The 23,164-nt window shown below is 39.7% G+C and overlaps 1 protein-coding gene across 1 annotated transcript in view; it reads left to right on the forward strand.

Moving 5' to 3' along the window:
- Positions 1 to 2,407: 2,407 nt before the first annotated feature.
- The window catches only part of atp1a2a (ATPase Na+/K+ transporting subunit alpha 2a), a 56,879-nt gene continuing 36,122 nt past the window's right edge, over positions 2,408 to 23,164 (forward strand). Inside the window, exons 1-10 of the mRNA XM_085390380.1 lie at positions 2,408 to 2,551; positions 3,418 to 3,492; positions 4,771 to 4,830; positions 5,603 to 5,806; positions 9,208 to 9,321; positions 9,768 to 9,902; positions 12,272 to 12,389; positions 16,306 to 16,574; positions 18,205 to 18,403; positions 19,393 to 19,502. Coding sequence (XP_085246506.1) covers positions 2,540 to 2,551; positions 3,418 to 3,492; positions 4,771 to 4,830; positions 5,603 to 5,806; positions 9,208 to 9,321; positions 9,768 to 9,902; positions 12,272 to 12,389; positions 16,306 to 16,574; positions 18,205 to 18,403; positions 19,393 to 19,502 — 1,296 coding nt within the window. The 5' untranslated portion in view covers positions 2,408 to 2,539. The remainder of the gene's footprint in view (positions 2,552 to 3,417; positions 3,493 to 4,770; positions 4,831 to 5,602; positions 5,807 to 9,207; positions 9,322 to 9,767; positions 9,903 to 12,271; positions 12,390 to 16,305; positions 16,575 to 18,204; positions 18,404 to 19,392; positions 19,503 to 23,164) is intronic.

Below are 23,164 nucleotides of genomic sequence, written 5' to 3' on the forward strand. Positions count from 1 at the left end.
TTGCCTGAGCAACCCAAAGTTTCCAGACAACTGAGTTCAACTTCAGGGATGGCTGAAGTTGCTCATACACTCTGATATATTTTGTTGTTACACCTGTTATGAACTGTAGTGAGGATTTTAGAATTACTGCAGAGCATGTTGTGGCTTCACTCTCTCGGGATTGGTGGGACAAAAGTGAAACAAAAAGACAAAAACAAAATTTGACTGTTCATGGACTTGCACAAAGTTGCAAGTTTCTTTCTGTTTGGCAAAAATGTAGAGGATGCAACCATGACCTGTAAAAACGGTCACGTATTCACCAGCTAAAGCTGCCTATTTAGAATTGACAAACAACTATGTTGTAAAATATAAAAAGTGTATATTATTACACTAAAAGATATCTGTAACTTTAACAAAGTATTAAAAATAAAAGAGCAACATCAGATTTTATTTAAATGATTTAAAGTTGACACAATAGCATCAGCACACTCCTGCCTGTTGATATCCCCTTCACCAACAAATAAATTAATAAATAAATGAGAATTAACTCACTCATCAATCAAAACATACAGAATGCCTAAATATATAAGTAGAAGGTTGACAGGCAAATATCGAGTTAATACATGGTAGCTTAGTGTAGAGCTACAAATGTCCTTATAATTCAAAATTTTAAGTTAGGTTTGTTGAAACTTAAAGGCGGTCATTCATTGAGTTGAAATTTTAAGACAATAACTCCTGAGTTTTGATATAATAACAGAGAGGGAGGATGGCTAAGCTGTCTGCTAACTTGGTTAGCAAGGCACCTTCACAGATAACTGCTAATTACAGTACAGTAGCGCTAAATTGCTAATAATACTCAAATTTTACTTACCAGAACTGAGCATCAGAGTTGTTATTTAATCATGTGGTACAATAAACATTGCAATAAGCCCATTATTTGGGAGCTAACTGCATGATAAATGCTCGAAACAAACATGATTACGGAGTAGTAGCATCTTCAGCTAATGTGACGCAGGTTTGCGCCTAGTCAGGACCCACCTGTCATTCAAGGTAGTAGCAGCATTTCTATGCCCTTCAAATTGAGAAATTTAGGCTTGATCAGATTTAAATAAATTAGTTATTAAAAAATTTCCCCACACAGCCGTGAACAAGAAAATTGATCAAAGCCCCATTTTTGTACCAGGCTGTAAATATGCATCTGCTTATTTACACAGGAGTCTCCTGGGATTAACTCCCTTGCCAAGTAAAAAGACTAAGTATGCACTGAAGGCATTATCTGCTTACACTCATGTATACCATTTTTCTATCACATTTATCAGGTGCTTGCCACAAAGGAAGCAATGCTTGTTAATTCAACTTTATTTTTTCGAATGAATCAAAGTATCTGTGCGTGTTTATAGCTCTCTTTTATATTTCTTGTAATTAAGTCCAGTGTGAAATTCTAAAGGGTTTTGATGTGTGAGGATTTCATTTTTGCACATATTTATTTATACGTTTTTTCTGAATTGGTGACATTTAGTACAAAGATTTAGGCCATCATCAGTGAAATATACAACCTCCAAGTTAGATTTAAAGATACTTTTTCTCTTAGAAGGTTACTCGTTTAATTGACCTGTACGATCACTTCTCTGGCTTATGTCTTAGACACTTTAATAAGAAGCTTTATCTACACAGAGTTTTATGCTGAACTTCAAACAACCATGCTAATATACCATTAAAAATAAAAGACCTTTACTGCAGAGAAACTCATTGTACAGGCGCTTAGACCTAAAGTACAAAGTTCATACAGGATTAGATGCAATGCAATGTAAGCAGACACCAAGCATAGAATCTGCTCTAAAAGCAATTGGCAAAAAGTGATAAGACATTTGGTGCACATTAGATACAAGATCATCTGCAGCATCTGTTGTGTGGGCGCAGTGGTCATGACCCACCTTATGTAGTAAATAACTTGGACTTTAAGCTAATTTAAGTGTTGTGTTGGCAGTGAGTCACATTGATTTCATGCACAGGACAAATGAAGAAATCATTTCAGCGCTATACAATAACACAGCAGTTTCTCACTATCATTACTGTTCACGAACAGCTGGACACTGTGCTTCCCTTTGCATGATAATGAGTCTTAATGAGAATTCTTAAGGGTCACTAACGGTCCCTCATTATGATGTTTGTTAGAAATGCTGCATGATATGCTGCTACCAAGGTTTCACTTGTAGTGTTGACACGAGTGATTGAAGAGCCATTGTTCTCTAAGAGGCCTTGTGTGTTGTGACAGGAGGCAGTGACGTATTAAGCAGGTGCAGGTACTTGCCGTGTGTGCGTGGGACCATTTGCTCACGGTAGGGTGGGTGGGTGTGAATATGGAGAAGCCCTAATGGGGAGAGCCAGTGGAGCGGGGTGTATGGGTCAGGTTACCCTGACAGGAGTTTTTGGTGGTGGGGGTGCCAGGCCCAAAAAAGCCACCAGTGTCTTCCACACGTGGGAGGAGAGTCTCAACTGTGGCCGGGGTTCCTAAGTGCTGTCCTTTACATTACAACCCGCCGACATCTGGACGTCCAACATGGGCAAAGGGGTGAGTTCTCTTGATTTCTGAAGCTTTTCTTTCTAATATCAGCGAATGAATGAATGAACATCGCTCATTACTTACTGTAATATATGTGCAATGACAGCATATGGTGTGGACATGCATCACAGACTTTCCTAAATGCGTCTTCAGCACTTGATGTCTCGAAGTGTCAGAATGATGCCTTTTGAAAAAACAAACAAACAAAAAAAGACAGTAACATCTCAGGATAATGGCTTTCCTCCTCAATAAGTTTTGTTCTCGGCTTGCTGTTTATTTGGGTAATTACGTAATTTTGCTTTTATTCTCTCCATCAGGCCCATTCCATTTAGCTTTATGGGAGGACAGCCTGGTAATCTTCCTCACACACAGTGGTGGGAAATTGCTATGCCAGACACATTTCAGGCACTCCGCCGGCTCTGTGCTCCCTGTTTGGCTCTTTCTGATTACTTTTTCACTGTGTCACTTGCTCACACTCTCCTCTCATTCACGCTGTATATCCCTCCTTCACTGACATGCACACGTGCCACCAGGAGGAGACTGACAGCGGCAGATGATTTCCATGATGCACACTTCTTCCAACTGTTCGTGACACACACACACACACTCTCGCTCGCACTCATAAATGAGGAACTTGCAGTATTAGAAAAAGATATTTTCTCGTCAATATTGGGTGAATGGTTTGCCAACAGTGTCAGGAGATTGAAATAAACAAGGAAACACAAAGTCCATTGTGTTCACATTGATGCTTGCATTCTGTCGCTCTGAATGTAAATGGCTGGGCACAATGTGCCTACCAAGCAAGTGACTTTTCCCACTTATTTTAGGTTTACGATGATACCCTAATGTATAGTTATTGCACTCTTTTCCCCTAGTGTGGTGCCGAGAACGGAGGGAAGAGGAATAAGAAGGGAAAGAACTTGGATGAGCTGAAGAAGGAGGTGGCCTTGGTAAGAAAAACAAGCTGTCACTGCTCCATCTCATACTCATTCGGCACAGTGATTGATTCCAATGCCGCTGCTACCAAATGATCCCCAAATAGTGTTACTCCAAAGACACCAGGTTATTTAACAAGGCTATAAATGAAAACGGTGACCCATAAACAAAATGGCAATCCAACATGTTTAGTGCAGTCAATTGCAGACTAGTTGTGAGCCAGTCTGTCCTCTCCTATCTGCTCAGCCACCCTCTGGCTGCTCCTCTTTGTACTCGGAAAGATACTGAATAATTTGTGGGCCACCAGCAGTGTAGTGCAGAGTTTCGTCTTGTGCAGAGCTGTAGCTCTTTGAGGTGCTGTCAGAATGCAGCCAAGCGATGTCCATGAAAAGTGGGCTAAGTTTTGCCTTTTGCTACTTTATCTCTGATAAAGTCGCTCTTGTCAGTTATCAGATTGGCTTGTGACTGATTAAAGAAAAGAATCCCTTTGATATTGTCAACACTTAGGAGAAGTTTTGTGTTTAATTTTGCTTTGATCTGTCTGGCTCATACACTTCTTTAGTTACTGATTTCCTGCATTTTTTCCCCACAGAAATCATTTTCACCACCACCAGACAATAGCTAATCAATACTAGGTTTAGGTGCTTATAAATAAAACAAACTATTTTTTTTTTTTTTTTTTTTTTTTTGGGTTGTATGGAAGCCCCAAACGCAATTTCATTGTTCTTGACAATGACAATAAATAAATAAATACTAAATACTAAATATCTAATTTTTTACTTGATTGTGGCCAAATTACTTGCAGCTAGTGAGGCGGCTGTTGGTGAGGAAAAATATGGATTTTCCCCTGTCTTACTAAGAAATTCACCCTTCATCCTGTGTGAATGATACAATCCTGACAGCTGATGGCTGAAGTTTTTGTTGCTACACTGCCAAACTCCATTTCACCCACAGTGGAAATGTCTTGGGATTGGGCCAGTAGCAGAAATGTGCCACCAAACAAGAAAATTTAGTGGGTTTCTTTTCTTTGCAGCAGGAAACAATCAGTTTTTATTGGTTTACACACTCAAGACACAATAGAGTTTACTCATCTGTCTGTCTGTCTGTCTGTCGGTGATGGATCCTTGTTAGATACAAACAATAAACTCTTTTATTAGTGAAAGACAGGGGTTAATGGGTTAATGGGGTTAATGGGGTTCCTTATAAATAAATAAACAGTGCTGTAGTGCACCTGTGCTTTGCGCTTGTGATTCTTGAGGCTTCAGTATCAAAGAAACATTTTATTTTTGCAGGATGACCACAAAATAGATCTGGATGATTTGGGGAAACGATATGCAGTGGACCTCAGACTGGTAATGTCAGCCACACACAAACTCTCTTAAGTACACATGTACGCTTGCACACAAGCACACAAGAAAGAGCTGCTGTAATATCCCGTACAGAGATGCAATCTCTCGTTGCCCGGACTGAAGAGCAACATCCAAACGGAGACCAAGCATTACTTTGGTCAACATAGGCTCTCCCCAGTGTCACCTCTTCATCTTTAATCCGTTGCACACTCAAATAAACTTACACACTTCAGGATAAAAACAAATTGCAGATAAACCACATCATTTTTTTGCTTTCACCACATCTGCTGCTGATTCTAATTGTAACATTCCAGGTGAGGTCAATAAGATTTTATCTTTTTATCTTCTTTTTTAAAGATGAGCATGGAAAAAAAATCAAAGCTCTACACCATGGGAAATAGTGCAAGATGTAAAAATGTCAAACATTTGTCAAGCTCCAAAGACAATCAATCAAAGTCAATTAATCAGATGTGTGATTATCTGTTCTAATTAAATCATAGCACTTTGGATATTTACACGGGATTTTGCTAAATGAGATATTGGAAAAAAGAAATTAAGAGGAAAATGTTCAATAGGTACATCCAACAGAGCATCTTAGATGAGCATCTTTTCTATGCTTGTGATGTTAAATAGGCCAGACGGGGACACTTGATGTTCTGCAACTACAGCTGTAAAATTGCTTTTTAAGCCAAGGTGAAAACTGGGCCATTGTGTTGTAATAAGATTGCCTGTGACAGCAGAAAGACATTTATTCCTAAAAATTGCTCTCCCCCAGGGTCTGACCAATGCCAGAGCTGTAGAGAATCTTGCCAGGGATGGTCCGAACACTCTGACTCCTCCCCCAACCACGCCGGAGTGGGTCAAATTCTGCCGCCAGCTCTTCGGCGGCTTCTCCATTCTGCTGTGGATTGGGGCCATCCTTTGCTTCCTGGCCTACAGTATTCAGGTGGCCACAGAGGAGGAGCCGCCCAATGACAATGTGAGAAACTGCTTGTAAAACCTGCACACATATGGACCTAACATATTAATCACACACTCAGAGTAAGACGTGCAGAAAAGCAAAGGCAGCTGCAGTTATAAAATACATTATATATACGGATGCAGGGTGTCAACTCAAACACCTGCATACAGCTCCTTCAGATATATAGCTACACAGAGCTGGAAATGCACATGTCCATGCATAAGAAAGCATCATTTTAACTTCTTCTAATCTTGTTCAGACAGATGTACTCTGGTTATGTGGAGCACTTATCTAATTCTAATTTTATATGAAATTTAAAGTTTCCTCCAGGTCTAGCAAATTTTACAAACTTTATGGATTTTCCTGCTTTTTCTAACTTTGGTGGGACTCAACATCATTTCCCATAAGCACAAGTTGCAGAGTTGTACCAACAATCATATAAATCAAATCAGTGTTAGCAGAGGTGTATACAAAAGGGGTGAGAACAGTGACAAAATTCATCTGATTACATCACACATCCTTTTGACCATTCTGTTAGACCCCTCAAAACTCCAGTGGGGATAAAAATTAAATATGAAATGACTGCAAAGAAGATTGCAGTTATGTGAAAAACTAAGTATGCCATTAAAATTTCAGTAGGGATTAAGAGGGTGAGTAGCAGTCCTGTGATCCCAATCGGATACACTTGATTATTGATGAGCAGTAAATGTGACCACCTCCATAAAAACAGATATTTTGGCAGTTTGCTGGTCTGAGGTAGGCGTGTGTTAACATAATGCCACAGTTTTCCCAGGGGTGGATGTCCCAGCAAATTCACCCAAATTTCAGACTGTGAAATGCTAAGGGAAAGTCCAAGAGCTACATTGCCAACTTTGCAGCTGTAACTTAGCATGTTAAATGTCAAAATTCAGGACAGTACCATTAGAAAAACACTGAACACCTAAATGTTCATTTGGCTTGTTTGAAAGGGTTGCCAGGTGCCTCCTTCCTCGAAAAATAACATGGCAGCACAGCTTAGCTTAGCTTTGCAAAGTTGCATTTAAACAACCCACAAGACTTGTGGAATAATGTCCTTTGGACTGACAAAACTAAATGACCATAAGGCACAGCACCACATTTGGAAAAAAGCAGCACAGTGCAGGACTGGTTATGTTTATGTGGTCGTTTTGCAGCCATAAGAATGATAAGGTTATACAGATAACTGTTAGTTGAAGTTATGGCTGCTACAGGTGGTTCTACAAGCCACTGAGTCAGGGGGTGTACTTTTAGGTTTTCACAGGAGTCCTGTGAAAATGTTATTTTTCACATGACTGTTTGTATAAATACAGAATTGTTATTAAAGACATGCCTCACACCTTTCAGCTGCTTTGAATCAAATCTTAAACCAAAGGCTAGAGAGTAAAGAGATTTCAAAGGACAAGCTTTTCCTCTGCTTAAAGTGGTATTTATCTATCTAGATGGTTTGGGTGTTACTCACTGTAGAGATGTCTGCCTTCAGTTGAGTATAATGGACGGAGATGCCATTTACCTTGCACTTCACAAAATGAAGAAAAAAATCAAAAGGAAAAAGTATCACATCACAAATTACGACGTGGCTACATACTTATTGTTAGTCCAACTAAGGTGGATTTTTCTTTGGCTTTCTTTTTCTGCTGGTTATATTTTCTTAACATAACCTTTACTCAGCAGAGGTTTTTGTCTTGAGATCTTAATCTCCTTTTTGAGTTTCCCATAAAAACCCAACTGGTCACAGGGACCAATACAGAGACAGCATACATGAAAACCAACAGAATAAAGAATGAAAACTGAAAAGGAACAGGGGGAAAACTCAGCTTCTAAAGTGTAACATGAATCCAAAAATACTTTTTAGAAACAGCAGGATTAGGTCCCCATAAGTACAGAATATCGGTTACACCGTGACATAGAGTCCTTGCCTTCTTCCGAGTGTGGCACAAAAACAACCACTGACACTGGCATTAGTCCTAGCAGTCGCACGAATAAACACCCAGACCAACCACTGAGCAAACAGAGCCAAGCACCACCCATGCTGCACATTATGGCTCTCACTCATTATGCAGTCTGCATTAAGCTCTTGCATAATATACAGTAACGTACAGTAGAAAGACACGTGCACATTAATCCCCCAGCAGTTTAATCTCTCCATTTAGCGCCGAGCATGTACAGCTGGATGCTCCGGTAAGCTACTTCAAAGCCCTGACAGCCTGCAGCTTCGGCACTTTGAGCCTTTGCAAAGTGTACTGGCAGCTATTACAGAAGAAATTCCACCTTAAGTGTACTCCACATATGGTTGTTGTCAGATGATAAGTTAATTTTACACTACTTTGATGCATTTTATTGACCTGAAGAATTGCGTTTCATTTGAGAAAATGGTCCAGCGGGCTTCTGAAAGTGCCGCTGAAATAACGCAGTATATTTCTTGGTGTTAAAATTCACATTTGGGAAAGAACCTGTTGATTTAAATGTCACCTGCCTTGACAGCTGTTGTTTCTATAATTTCCATGCAGCTGGTGAACAGAAATATTTCTTTCTGAAGTGAGAGGAGGTAAAAGAGCTGTACTAAAATCTGCAAAAACTCACATGGAGACAAAATCAGGACCTGCAAACTGAACACTGAAATTGAGAAAAATGTTCTAAGTACTGACAAGTGATTTTTCAGCGGATATGTTTCCCGGTTCAGAAGATTTTTGCACAGACTTAGTGTTTTTAAAAAAAGAAAGAAACAATAACCCACTGAAGTGTAAAAGAGCAAAACATTCTGTTGTTGCTGTCAAATGAAAGCGACACCTTCCAAAAAGGAAACTTTTCAGGATTTTGTCATTTTTCTTTCCAGGAGTCCAAGACATACAGTACACCAGCTGGCAGATGCTTTCATCCAAAGTGCCTGGCTGTCTTGTTTGCATCAGTGAGAGCTGAACCCATAACAGCCTTTTCACAGTAGACCTGAAAATAGCCACCAAAAATGCAATAAAAATACACCAGAATGAATGTTTCCTGCTTTTACATAACCATAAGTCTAAAAAGCCAGGCTGTAGCTCAGTGAGCGTCTCTTAGTGGCCTCGCAGATTGGAGTTTCAGTCCTTGGTTTTCTGGGTTCGGGTGACAGATGCTCACTTGGACTGACGAGAACTGAGCTGTCCAAGATAACAAAAATAGTACAGAACATTCCGGCTCTGGGATGACTTCTTCTTTTTAAATCTCTCACTAAGTCTGTGAGCTTCCCCCAGGTTTTTCCCTCTGAACTCTGTTCTTGCACATGTACATTTAAGGTTTTACTGTTTTAAGACCCGTTTCAAGCTGATAAATCCCCATTTCCTGCGCTTAAGTGTACCTTACATGAACCAAACTAAGTTGATAAAGACACCATCTCCCCCTGTTACATGGCTTTCCTTCCGTTTCAGTTATATCTGGGTGTGGTGCTGGCAGCTGTGGTGATCGTCACCGGCTGTTTCTCTTACTTCCAAGAAGCCAAAAGCTCTCGAATCATGGAGTCCTTCAAGAAAATGGTGCCACAGGTAAGTTGATGCATTTGGTGTTTGTGTAGTCTCAGAGCTTTCTGAATCAATAAGCCGTCCCTCAAGTAGGGCTTACACACTCACTTGAGTGGAAACCTAATAAGCTTGCACAAAGGAAGAATAAATGTTTGAGCCAACTTTGGATTGTGAGTGTGTTTGCATAAAAACTCCCCTTGCGTTATCCACCTCTAGCACTTTGATTGCCTAATTCTTTAATCTATTTAGACTCTTTTCACACACTTCTCGCGCCTCTTTTCCTTACCTGTCTTCCTCCTCTCATCTCCCTTCTCGTCTATATCTGTCTTTTACATACCTCCATACCCCCTGGCTTCTCTTCTTTTTATATCGCTCCTCTCTCCTCATCTGACTAAATCCTCTCTCTGTTCCCAGACGTTCTCTCTTCCTCACACTCCCTCTCCCTGCTCTTCTTTTTTTCTCCATGCCAGCAAGCGATGGTGATCCGGGAGGGGGAGAAGATGCAGATCAATGCAGACCTTGTGGTGCTGGGAGATCTGGTGGAGATCAAAGGGGGAGACCGCGTCCCAGCTGACCTTCGAGTGATCTCTTCCAGCGGATGCAAGGTAGGGGAGGGGTGCTGGGCCCGTCCCTGGGGAACCTGGAAGTCGCAGTGGGATTACAGTAGCTCAGCTGACTTTGGTATTTCTACCTTATTTTCTCTTTTTTCTAGCACATTGTTTATCATAAAGAGCATCTGAGCATGCAAACATTTGCAGGTAAACGAAGTACAGGTGACTTGGACGGGAATGATAAATAAATCAAATAACTCATAAAATATTTGGCCTTGTGATAAACTGTTCACCAGCTGTCAGTCCTTGAAAGATATTTTAGTCTGGATCAAAGTAATGCACCAACCCACAACAATGCTGCAGTAATCAGACTTTCCACCTTTCCCAGTTTCCCTTAAAAATGATTTCAATAATGTTTCCTGAACGTTTTTTTTAAACATCTTCTTGTTAAAGCCTTTTCCCCTGCCAACAAGCAATGTGCAGTTGTACATGCAAAAACTGTTGTTGTGTTAGCTATGACCATATTTACATCACCCAGAAAATGCTTTCATTATGGCTCGCTTCCAAGACACCACGTAATCACATTCAAACACGATGCTTGAGCGGCTAGTTGTCTGCTTCTGATTTGCAGTTTAATGAAAAACTGAGTCAGATTGTTCCTGTAGAATTCACCTCATACTGATGAGCCAGGGAAAGGGCATTTTGTATACATATTTTGTGTGAAAGATTAATCTGGTTTTGATTAAATTTTCGTCTTTTTTTATGTCGAGTCTGAGTAAGGTCTGCGCGCTCACTTGGACATTTCTTAATATTTTCTGCATAAATATGACCTAAAGGTTCATCTGACTCTGACAAAGGTCTTAAAAGGAGATAAAGAGGACCAGTTTAGATAACTGAAATAAAAAATATCTGACTTGGTCACTGATTAAACATAAACTAAATTCTTCATGGCATGGATTCAACAAGGTTTTAGAAACACAAGTGTCTATCTCAGGGCTTTCCACTGACATGATATTATTATGCATTACTACTACTACTAATAATAATAATAATATTTCAAAAATAATAATTTTTGAATTTTTTATTTCAATAAAGTGAAAAACATGGAAAAAAAACCCCACAAATGCAAGAAGACAAAAAGATGTGTTGGCTGCACATCCACAATCCACCACATCCCAAAGGTGCTTTGTTGACTTGAGATCTGATGTCTCTGAAGCCCATTTTACAACTCTTTGTCATGCTGGACAAACCGATTTGAGATCATTTGAACTTGATGTGATGCATTCAGCTTTAAGCAGCTATTACCAGCATGTCTGGCACCAACAACTGTGCCATGTTCAAAGTCACTTAAATGAACTTGAGCAGGTCATCTTGACCATACACCAAGGTATTGGCTGATTTGATATTTGCACCAACAGTTGAACAAGTGCACCTAACGTTGTGGTCAGTGAATATACGTTATATGTATATTTTCTACAACACTTCTCATTGAACCGATCCATAAAGCACTGTCAGAACAGCCTTCTTGTTCAAGCAGTTGGTAGCAAACATGCAGATGGGCATCACAAACCTTACAATCCTGTTATATACACCAGTGTTGTTTAGTTAGTCTTCTGATGGTGGAATCATTAGCCACTGTAAAACAGGCCTTTCACATTGAGTTCCTTTGTGACCGACCAGGCAGACTACCAAATGCCTTTAACTGTAGTATTTTTTGTTTTGTTTTGTTTCTTGAGCACACCTGAAGTGAGCAACAAAGATCTTTAATTTCTTTTGTCTGTCTGACTACGAAGTTGTCTAAATTCTCCAGAGAAGGATTATACATTTCAACATTTTCCCAGTCTGATGATCCTGAACATCCGTTTTTCTCAGATCCTCCTTTGTTTGAGCCATAATACATTTTCTACATGGGGATGGGAATAAACCTACCATGAAAACAGGGCGCTCACTCTCACCTAATTGTCATCCCTGATTTATTTCACCTTTAAATTGAATGCTACTCCTAGAGTTTCACACACCTTTCTCCCTCACTGATATGTAATATTGTATCATTTTCCTCATTCAATAAATTACCAAGTCTAATATCTTACCTGTATTTAATTGGGTTTAATTTATCTGCTTTTTATGGCTTGTGTGGAAATCAGATAATGTTGTAGGTGCTACCGGTATAGAAAATATCAAAGACTTTTTCTGCAGCTGCACTTGCTGTTGCCGAATAGGGTGAAGGTTTCTCTCAGTGGTTCAAATTTCTACACCGTGTTGCAGCGAGCACCTAGATCAGAACACAGTTTTGACAAGACAAGAGCGCTATATCACTTGTTGTTATAAAGTCCTTTTTTTCCATTTCCAGTCTGTCAGTTTCACCTCTTCAGTCTCTCTGATAACACCGCGCTCACATCCATTTTCTCTCTCTCCCTGTGAAGGTGGACAACTCCTCTCTGACGGGAGAATCTGAGCCTCAGACGCGCTCCCCGGAGTTCACGCACCAGAATCCTCTGGAGACCCGCAACATCTGTTTCTTTTCCACCAACTGTGTCGAGGGTCAGTAGGCCACATCTGGCCAAGATTGTCTCTTATTGGCTCTAAATGTCTTCCTTTAAGCCATCTGGAGATCAGCATCATTTTTGCTTTACCACCCATCGGTGAATGTGTTCCAGTACATGATCCGTACACTGCACCACGCAGTGTGTAGCTGCTCATGCAGAATGCATGAGGATTAGTAATAAGCATTTCCATCTGAGATAGAATCACTGGGAATTTGAGTGGTCAGTGGCTGTCAGTCATAAAGTTTCAAAGGGATTTTATCAGATTTATCAGATAGATCTTAGAACAAGATGTACATTAGAAGAACATCTAATGGTGATGGAGTTATTATGAAGTTTTAGAAGCTAGATTTTTTTTAACAGTTCTGAACACTTGCATGTTATCTTTGAAGATCTGCGTTTTGGCCACACGTTTGTGGAGCCATTTCTGACTTAATTTAAAGATTTTTTTTTTTTTTATGAAAGTGAAGTGTTAAAAAAGTACATCCTACTTATCTACAAGCTCAGAAGTGTCTGTCCTTGTTTTTGAAATACACATTTGTTTCCAACTAATTGAACATTAAACCAGTCAGAAATGCTGTAATTTAATGGAATACCTGTGTGGGTGTATGGAGGCCCATTTTCAGCACTCTTGTGTTCAAATGGCACATTATGTTCCCTAATGCAGGTTTAGCATGTTAACGGGCTTTGATTACGTTAGCACAGCTGAAAGATGTGCTGATTAAAGAAACAATAAATTTGGCTGGGTGTGTGGAAGATCGGCTTTTATGTGTTCAGACGTAATGGACATTCTGAAAGTCTTTAAAATCGAAGGCTATTCAGTTGGAGGCCTAAAAAGAAACAGGATTGCATATAAAAGGTGTGTACTGCAAAGTGGCCCTAACCAGAGTAGAACAAGACGTGGGAGAAACTGAGCAAGATTACAAGTATAGTTTAAGAAGCACAGCTCAGGTCCTCAAGAGGAAGCTTCATTAAATTGTCCCCACCAGATTGTGCTGGTTTGTAAACGAGTAGAGCACAGTTGCACAAAGCTTCTTTTTTTTTTTTGGCAATTTAGCACACAGAATACTCTTCGTTTCTTACACTCTGATGAATTTCAGAAGAAAGTTATTTTTTGAGGGACATTTTAAGGCTATAATCAAACCCACAGAGGGTGATGCTACAGACACTCAACACGATATTTCTTTCCTTCTTTAATCAGCAGAACAGTTTTCAGCTGTGCCAGCATAATTGGAAAAAGGTTTTCAAATGATAAATTAGCCTTCAAACGTGATCAACTTGCATTAGCTACCACAATGTGCCAGTGCAACACGGGAGTGACAGTTGCTGAAAATGGACCTCTGCATGTCTATTCGATTAAAAATCATAAAAGATTCACATTTAAAATTCAATTAATCATTAATTTGCAACATCTGTGGTTTGTTATCGTATATAACTAAGTGTGTTTTTCTGCAAAAATCAAAGACATACCTACATCCGGAAAACAAACTCTATCAGAAACTGTGCTGGTTGCCCAGAGTAACTCACAGTTTTCACATTTCAGAGGATAAGGTAGAGTCTGCTTATCTGGATTCTCTCCTCATCCACTTTCTCGAGCATCTGCTCAGTCCATCCAAGCACCCATCACTGGCCAACACCTGTAATTCACCTCCATCTATCACTGCTCTACAGCCAGTTATGTCTCGCCATCGAACCTCCTCATTGTTTACACATTAGAGCACGTCGTCTGCAGTGCCCACGGTATCCACGCTGTTAGCATTTGTTTTCCCCTGCGCATATGACTCTGAGTCTCACTACAGCAGTGAGAGCATCTGGTCACCCAGCTGAAAGCTGTAACTCACACCTAGTGGTCTGTAATTTCACGACCTCTCATGTGAAGAGCTGTCTTAAAAAAATAGCCATCATTTGAAAAACCGATGCTTCTTGACTAGCGACTGCAACAAACTGATGTTGTTAACTACTGAACTGATGAATCATCCAAAGACTTTAATTTAACTTTTAATTGCACAAAAAAAAAAATGGTGAGTTTGGTGAATGTTTTATATCTATTTAATGCAGAATGTGGACCTCAGGCTTCTGGTCCAGAGCACCTTGAGGCTTTCCTGTGTGCTTCAGCATTTGCATGAGTGGCTAAAATCTAATCACTTGAATATTAATATCAGGAAAACAGAACCATGCATTTTCATTTCCCAACAAATATCTTTGAGTTTTTTTCTTTATTGCTGCCTGATTCACTGACAACCAGGAACTACATTTCTATTAAAAGATCAGATAATACCTCACACATACTGCTTAGGACACATATTTACAGTACTGTGCAAAACTTTGAGCCACCCTTCATTTCCTAATATTTAACTTTTTTTTAAAGCCTCCTAACACTGATCTACGAATCATTCAGGCATAAAAAAGGCACCTAACTTTAAATTTGAGGGATGAAGCAGTGCTTTGTTGACACATAACAAACGAACCAAAAAAATCAAATTTAAATTGGGTCTTTAGACACTTTGCAAAAGCACATACTTGCATTTCTTTAGATGAACCAACAAAAAATGTCAAACATAACACGGACTGACAGCCGTAAAATAGTATTGTTGCACTAACATTGTGATTCCCAAAGAGCTATTAGCTGAAAACTTGGCATATCTGTGTAAGATGTGCAGTGAGTCCTTGAAATGTGTTAGGAAACTGGACAAGTGGAGGACAAAGAAGTGGCAGCCTTAAAAAAAATCATCTACAGCAGATGAACAGTATCTGACAGTCATGTCCTTAAGAAAAATAATTCAGCAAAGACCTGGCAAAACCTGAGAGATGCATCTGACTCTTCAGATGATCCATCTACTGTTCACTGAAGCCTCATCAGAAATGTCTCTGTAGAAAGGTGGCTGTCAAGAAGCCATTCTTAAGGAAGGAAAACAGGGAGGAAAGGCTGAGGTGTGTCATATTGCACGTGTAGTGCACGGAAAATCAGTGGCAACAGGTCTTATGGGAGCGAGGAGTCAAAATTTGACATTTTTGGTTCAACTCGTCATTAACAGAAGAAAGCTTGCACAAAGGAGTTCAAGCTGTGCTGAAGCATAGAGATGGTTGGACAGAATATTGAGTTTCAAACTCATTAAAATTGTGCAAACTCTTCTTTTTTTGTCTTGCATAGTCTATTTCCATCTCTGCTTCAGGATGTTTCAATAAATCCTGGAAGTATGTCCCATTTTCCTAGAAATATATGAAGAAATGAGAGGTGGCCAGTTTGTACCCCCACCAAAAAAGAAATCACTGACAGCAAGACTTTATAACAAAGCTCATAGCTTCATAGCAGCCTTCCCCTTTGGACCAACCACAGCTTTGCACTCTCACATTCAAACACCTTCACCTTCACTTGTCAGATTTACATGACTAAGCAAGCCATTAAAATGTTCTTTCAGATTCAAAATAATAACTCCCATTTAATAGTTACTGCTGTACTTTGAGACATAGCACAAGAGCATTTTCACACGTACTTGTTCCTCTAGCGGCTTATGAAAACAACTATTAGATAATCTTTTTCATAATTACACTAAAGACTGGAATGAGACCCTGTATTACATCCGAGTAATAACTTTAGTTACACATTTAAAACAAGGATATAACCACTATTTGCTGGAAGGAGGGCCAGTGAGTGAAATCATGATCACATTTTATTTTAATTCATATTGTCTCCACTGTGCAGCTGTTCATGTTTTGCTGTTTTTTTGGTGGCCTATTTTTGTTTTATCTATTGCACAGTCATCCTAATTACAGTATTATGCCCTGCAGAACAGAAATCTCCTGTAAACCAATTTTAACTGAGTCAAGGCAGTTACATTGAACTAATTTTATCGGTAATGTCCCTTTGTGGTAAACAGAATGACTGATTTAAATTTAATGACCCCCTACTGCAGGTACAGCTCATGGCATTGTGATAGCCACCGGTGACCGAACGGTGATGGGTCGCATCGCCACTCTGGCATCTGAGCTGGAGGTCCGCCAGACACCTATCAGCATCGAGATCGAGCATTTCATCCACATCATCACTGGTGTGGCTGTTTTCTTGGGAGTCAGTTTCTTCATCCTGTCACTCATCCTGGGATACACGTGGCTGGAGGCCGTCATTTTCCTCATTGGCATCATTGTAGCTAATGTGCCTGAGGGGCTTCTGGCTACTGTCACTGTGAGTATAGTGTATCTGAGTGTTTGTGCGTCTCTCTCCCTTTTTTTTGTTTTTTGTTTTTTTAGAACAATAAGTTTTATAATAATGATTTTCTCCAAAATATATCTGCAAGATTTTCTATAAATAGCCGAGCATTTTAAAAGGTTTAATGAGAGTTTATGTCCCTGCACAGCTTCTTTCTGTCCTTGCTGCAATGACACAATGTGCACTTCAGTTTACAATAATCCCCTGTTGCAAGATCACTCCATAATATGCTTCTGGGAAAAGGAAGTGAATGGAGCCATGTGGGAAAGAAAAACTGGCTGTGCTACACAAAGATACAAAATGGTGTTTGAAATGGTAGTTTTAAACAAAGAATATGATTCAGGTTGATTGCAGGGGGGGCTTTTACAGGTACTTTTTTTTTACATCAACAGCAAGATTTTGTTTAAATAAACTGTAAAGAACCATCATAATGAGCAGAGCGAGGCAGGAGCTGACTAGTGTGTGGACTGTAGTGTGTGGGTATGTTGGATTACTTTTTGTACATTTGATTGCGGTCTAGCTTTTGGTTGTACAAGGTATCATTAGCATGATTACTTAAAGCTGCTTTCTTTGTGTTTTTGCAATTTGGAAGATCAGAAACTAGCTTCTGAAATTACTGTAAGAAAATGGAAATTTTTCATTTGTTTTTAAGCTCTGTTTTCTAGCTTTGATGGACATTCTTCACCTGTTAAATATGTATAGCAGAAGTCTGTCTGTGTCTATTGATAATGGGAATTTAAGATCACAGGCAGCAATAATGAAACCAACAAACAAACAAAAAAGACTTAAAGGCTTTACAAAAATTAGGAAAATAGCAGTAGGTGGCATTAATTTCCCACGGGCTTTTCATCTCGAGCAGCTGCTTTCATACCCATTTGATATTGTTGACATAAACATATTGATTAGTGCAGGTTTGCATGTGCCAGTTCCAAAGCCCTGATGGCATGCCTGCTGGCTCACTGTCACGGTTTACTGGCACATCTATGTGGAACCAAGCCATCATCAATGTTATTAGTTACACCTGTGCTTTTCCTATCACTAATTTACCCTCGCTGAATGTTAGGTGTAGGTCTAATGATCTTACAGAACACAGCAAAGTGATTTATTACCGAACCTTGTTCTTACAAAAAAAAAAAGTAGCTAACTTTTTCTGCAACAACAAACAGAGAGCAGGTTGAGGGGGATGCCAGCTGGCATTTTAAATGCCATCAGTCGACATTTCAGTGGTCGCAGAAAATAAATTAACTTCCAGTGGCTGGTTTCTTTAGTTGCATTCCCTTTAAATACATCATACAGTAAGGTATGTGTGAAAATGCTTGTGTGTACATTATGTGTGATATATTAGTTGCTATGTGGGTGACATATGGAATATGTCCACTCATCATATTTTTATGTTCTTGTTCACCTGCTGTTAACTAACCAGCGAGATCCTCACACACATACACACACTCTCATTGAGAAGGTACCCGGACCACGCATGGTTTCACATGCACAAACACTTGAATGCTCCGCTGCGTACACATGCTTTCACAATCATCCATCCTCGCCTCTCCTTTTTCTCCCTCCCCTACTCTTTCTCTGCCCTCACCTCCCACTGTCCTCCCAGGTGTGTCTGACTCTCACTGCCAAGCGAATGGCCAAGAAGAACTGTCTAGTAAAGAACCTGGAGGCCGTAGAGACTCTCGGCTCCACCTCCACCATCTGCTCCGACAAGACGGGCACGCTGACCCAGAACCGTATGACGGTGGCCCACATGTGGTTCGACAACCAGATCCATGATGCGGACACCACCGAGGACCAGACTGGTAAGACTGAGATGAAAGGAGAGGAGGAAAACAAGGGGGAAAGTAAGGAAAGAGAGAGAGAGAGCTTGGAGAGTGAAAGATATAAAGGAGAGATGGAGTGGGGGATGCGGAGGGGGGGGAGTGCGACCACCTGCTGAAATTCATCTGTCCAATGTTCACACCGCCAACCAACAAGGCTGTTCACTCTACTGCTTGGATTAATTGAGCAGCGGTATGCGGTGGGCAGCATAACCCTCAGCTACAAACGTGTCTTTTCCCAGAATTCCTCTGCAAGACTGCTTCTGCGGAACCAATCGGATTCTTGACTCCTGTGGAAAATCGAGCCAAAATTTAAAGAAGCTTTTAGCAATAACCAAAAGGTCTGGCAGGAGAAAAAACAGGTGTTCCATGAATACTAATTAGTCCTGAGTAAGACAATTGTGAACTCATACAAGGAATAGCCAGTGGTGCTGACAAAGGCTGTACAAGAGAAACGAGGCAAGAGCTACAAACAACACAGTGTGTTCAATTTTTTTTTCTCCATAAAGTATGCAGACGATTTTTACAGCTGCTGCAGCCTTTTTAGCCTTTTGTACTGCACCGTGTCAAGCTCAACAATCCCAGCCATAGTGTGTCAGTGTGTTTCCACAATAACGTTGTACACAGTCCAGGAAAATATGAAAAATGAATGCAGGCGCCTGCAGTAGAGTGAAGGTCATTTTCAGTGCAATTGGGTGGGAGGGTTGAAATTTTGATACAAGTCATTTCCAAACACCTTTTTATTTTGAGTCCCTCTAGTTAAAAATGAATGGCATTTTAGAGACTGGGGATTTGAAAAATCACTTTTGTCAAGGAAACAGTGATTGTTCAACTTAACTGACCCTGATTCTATTATTTAGCTACAATATTCAGTTGTACTCTGTGAACTGAGAGTTAAGTCCATAGCATAAATGCTGCATGAGTCCTACTTAAAAAAAAGCCTAACACAGTTCCTTCTCCTATTCTCTCAGGTTTGGGTTTTGACAAGAGCTCTCCTACTTGGACTGCTTTGTCTCGCGTGGCTGGCCTCTGCAACAGAGCTGTTTTCAAACCCGGACAGGCGCACCTTCCCATCGTAATGGTAAAAGAAAGTATATATATATTTATACTGCCACTCACTCACACTTATTGGTGTATTGGTGCCTGAAGAAGTATGTATAATATTTATTTTCCCCCCAATATCCTCTGCTCATCTCCAAAGAAGAGGAGCAGTATTCACAGTGAATTTGGTTCAGATAAAAGAGGGAGAGGCAGCTATATGAATACGCTTTTTGAACAAACAGTGCTGTGTGTGGAGGGCAGAGGTGTAAAGGAGCCAAAGTGCAGCACAGAAGAGGCGTGAAGAATCCAACTAAAAGCGAGCTTTATTAGCAGATAAGTCCAATACAATAAAATCCAAACATTAATCCACAAGGCACGAGGGAGACCAGAACTCTACGGAGGAACTCTGAAAGCAAAGCAGAACAATACAGGACTAAACAGACATAAGCGGATGACATGACCAAGACAAATACAGGGACAGGACAATTTATACAGGCAACTGATTAGGAATTAGACATAGGAGAATAACAAGAAATGGGCACAGACAATCCAGACAATCAGACAGGGAGGAAGTAAAACTGAAAACAAGACACAAAAAACACTAGCAAAGTAAAACAGGAAATGAACCAGAGACGTGAAATAGGAAAGTACATTTTAAACATGCTTGAATTAATTTACACAGAGCGGCAATGCCAGACAAAACAGAGGGCAAGGAAAACTGAAAGTGACTGTACTCTGTGAAGTCAGAAAGCTGACACTCATCTGAAGCAAAATGTGACTCCGAGATCCAAATTATTACAAGAAATAAAAGTCACTATTTGAATAATTATTGAGTTAAGACAGGAATCCAAAATCCTTCCTAAATACTAAAGAAGAAACTGGAGGCCATACACACGCTGAGCAATGACTAAAGCTTAAATACAACAAGAATTAATACTTGAATGATAACAAAAAAGGCAATGCAAGAATATAAAACTTCACCTCAAAATAATCAAGAAGATATACTTCTTGTTTAGCACAGCAGCCAACCGACCAACTAAACAAACAAACAAACAAGCAAACAAAACTCAAAACCCAAGAACCAAAACCAGGGACACTGATCGATTCCTGACTCAGTGCTCTACCAGAATGTGAACACTGGACACATATAATGTAGCACTGAAGACACTATATGTTCATTTATTTAACTTCAATACGGAAAATACATGAACATAGCCTCTATAAATGATGGATGAAGCCACTCTTACATTACCTAACACATAAGTTTGACTCTTGTTTTAAAACCTTAAGTTGAACATTGTTTCCATCACCATCTTCCTTTTTTTTTGAAACCGTATGTCACCAGCTGAGGGGTGGATGTGACACCACACATTCATAAGTTAGTGACTTGTCAATCACAAGTCCAAAGCATGCACTTTTTAAAATATATATCTTATTTTAAATAGAAGCTTACATATTAAAAAAAAAATCACGTTGTATTCAGTAAGACTAGAGACTGAGACTTAAACATGTCAAGGAAATGTTACAGAGGTCATAAATCAAGAGAAAATGAGCATGTTCTCAAACGCTTCTGTTATTACCAGGTTTCTTTTTGCAACCAAAATAGTCACGCACTGCTGGCTGGCAGAAAGAACCGAGGTTCAAGGCTTTAGCCCCAGAGGCTACATCTATCTTTTATATACACTGTGTGGGCATAACCCACTCTCCTCCTGTCTCTGATTGGCTTACTCCAGCCAGTCATCACTTGTCATGTCCAAACCCAGCCAAACCAACCAATGAAGGCAATGAGTATTCACCAATCAAAAACAGGGTAAGGAAGGATGCGCTTCACCATCCTTGGAGAAAAAAATAACCTGCCGTACTGAAAGATAGATGTCGTTTGGGATTTATAAGTGGTTCTATGCAATGCAGCATGAAAAATAGATATGTACCTGCCGCATGTATACCATGCAACACAGCAGCGATCACGCTATAACATCAAGTTACTGAAAACTTTGCATTTATATTTCAGCTTCGTGAATTATCTCTACTCCCTAAAAAGGTGGAGTATACCACTTTTAGTTTAATCCAAGGGCATTCTGAGTGGGTCTTTTATATTTGGATCAAATAATGCATGCACATTATTCATGACATGATTTTTGACAACATGGTTTGCCAGTAGGGTGAACTTAACAACATGTGGGAAGTGTTAGCTGAGTTGTCACTCCAAAATAAGAAGTGGTGAAATCAGTGTTCACTCACTAAAGCTAAAAAAAGATTTAAAAAAAATGTTTGGGTTGCTGTCAGTTTAATTCATGACAAGACTGAAAACTGTTAAACCTATAAGTGCTGTTGTTGTGCCCACAGGCGTAGATAGATAAACTTCACATACACACATTTGTTGCTAAAATAGCTTTAAAGTTAAAGTACAGAAAAATGCAAAAAGCAGAGTCAAACAGCAGCAACTTTTGTAACATAAATCAAAGCACTTGTTACACATCTTAGCCTCTTTTAATGTTCCATGCAGACAAAGTGGTGATACTTCCGATCAAAGATTTATATGCTTGAATATGTGCTTAACTAAAAGTGGCAATAAAGCCATGTAAAAGTAGTATAAGTGTAAAAGACCCTAATAAAAAAAAATGTAAAAGTAAATAATTTAAAATGTATTTAAAGTCCACGCAGAAGAATAGACCTGATCATGTTATTATAATACTTATTACATCATATATCTGGCGTTTGCAGTTTGCACGTTGTTCAAACGGGGGCTAATTTAAACGTTTGCACATACTGCCGGCAATTTAATCTATAAGGTTAACATTGTTAACAGAGATTCAATTTGAAATCTCAATCTGAAAATTTACTGGCGTACATAAATAATATAAATGTAGCGAAGCTAGAAGGAAAACATTTGCCTCTGAAATGTAATGCAGCGTAGGTATACAACAGCACGAAATGCCGCAACTGCTGTTTGCATTATTCAAATATGAGCATATAAAAGATGTATATTTTCTAAATGATCATACACTTTATCTTTAAATGAATCACGCCATCAGCTCCCATACTGAGTGTATTAGAGGTTAAAAGCACAATGTTCTCCTTTGAAATGCGTAACGCTGAAAAGCATAATGGCACTATGCTCAAGAAAAGTGTAAACACTTCAAAAGAAACGTATGCACCGTGCTTTACATTAGAGTAGCCGTTATTGTGTCTCTTATCAGAAAGAGTATTACACAGATCCCTGAGAGTGGAATTTTTTTTTTTACATGTTGAGTTTTCATACCTTCTGCCTGAGGGTATCGGCTCCGGCTCTTTGTACAGGATGTGGTTCGGGTCTCTGGTAATTTCGAGGCTCTCCCTTCTCACTGTCTCTTCAAACATCTCTTGGATGAGACGAGAGGGAAAAGATGGGGCCAGCATGCCAATTATGTTCCCTGCCCTTCTGATCAGATTTTGAAGTTGTTATCTCAGTTTAACGGACTGGTTACCAAACCTTCTTGTTATGCCATACTTGAGCAAAGATAGTTTGTATTCTCTCCTGTGGTCAGCCCATCCTCAGCTGCATGGCAGCCACAGGGGAATGAAAACAACCCATAAAAATAATTTGTCAGTACCACTTGACACTTGGCTTGGCATCTCTCTCACACATAAATACACATACACAGAGGATAATCCAATGCACCCCTGGAAATGACTCCCCCAGCACAGATACACAAACACACA

This window comes from Rhamphochromis longiceps, linkage group LG18 (assembly GCF_057381845.1).
Source record: "Rhamphochromis longiceps isolate RC_006_pf linkage group LG18, R_longiceps_female_GT1.1, whole genome shotgun sequence".
NCBI classification, from domain to species: domain Eukaryota; kingdom Metazoa; phylum Chordata; class Actinopteri; order Cichliformes; family Cichlidae; genus Rhamphochromis; species Rhamphochromis longiceps.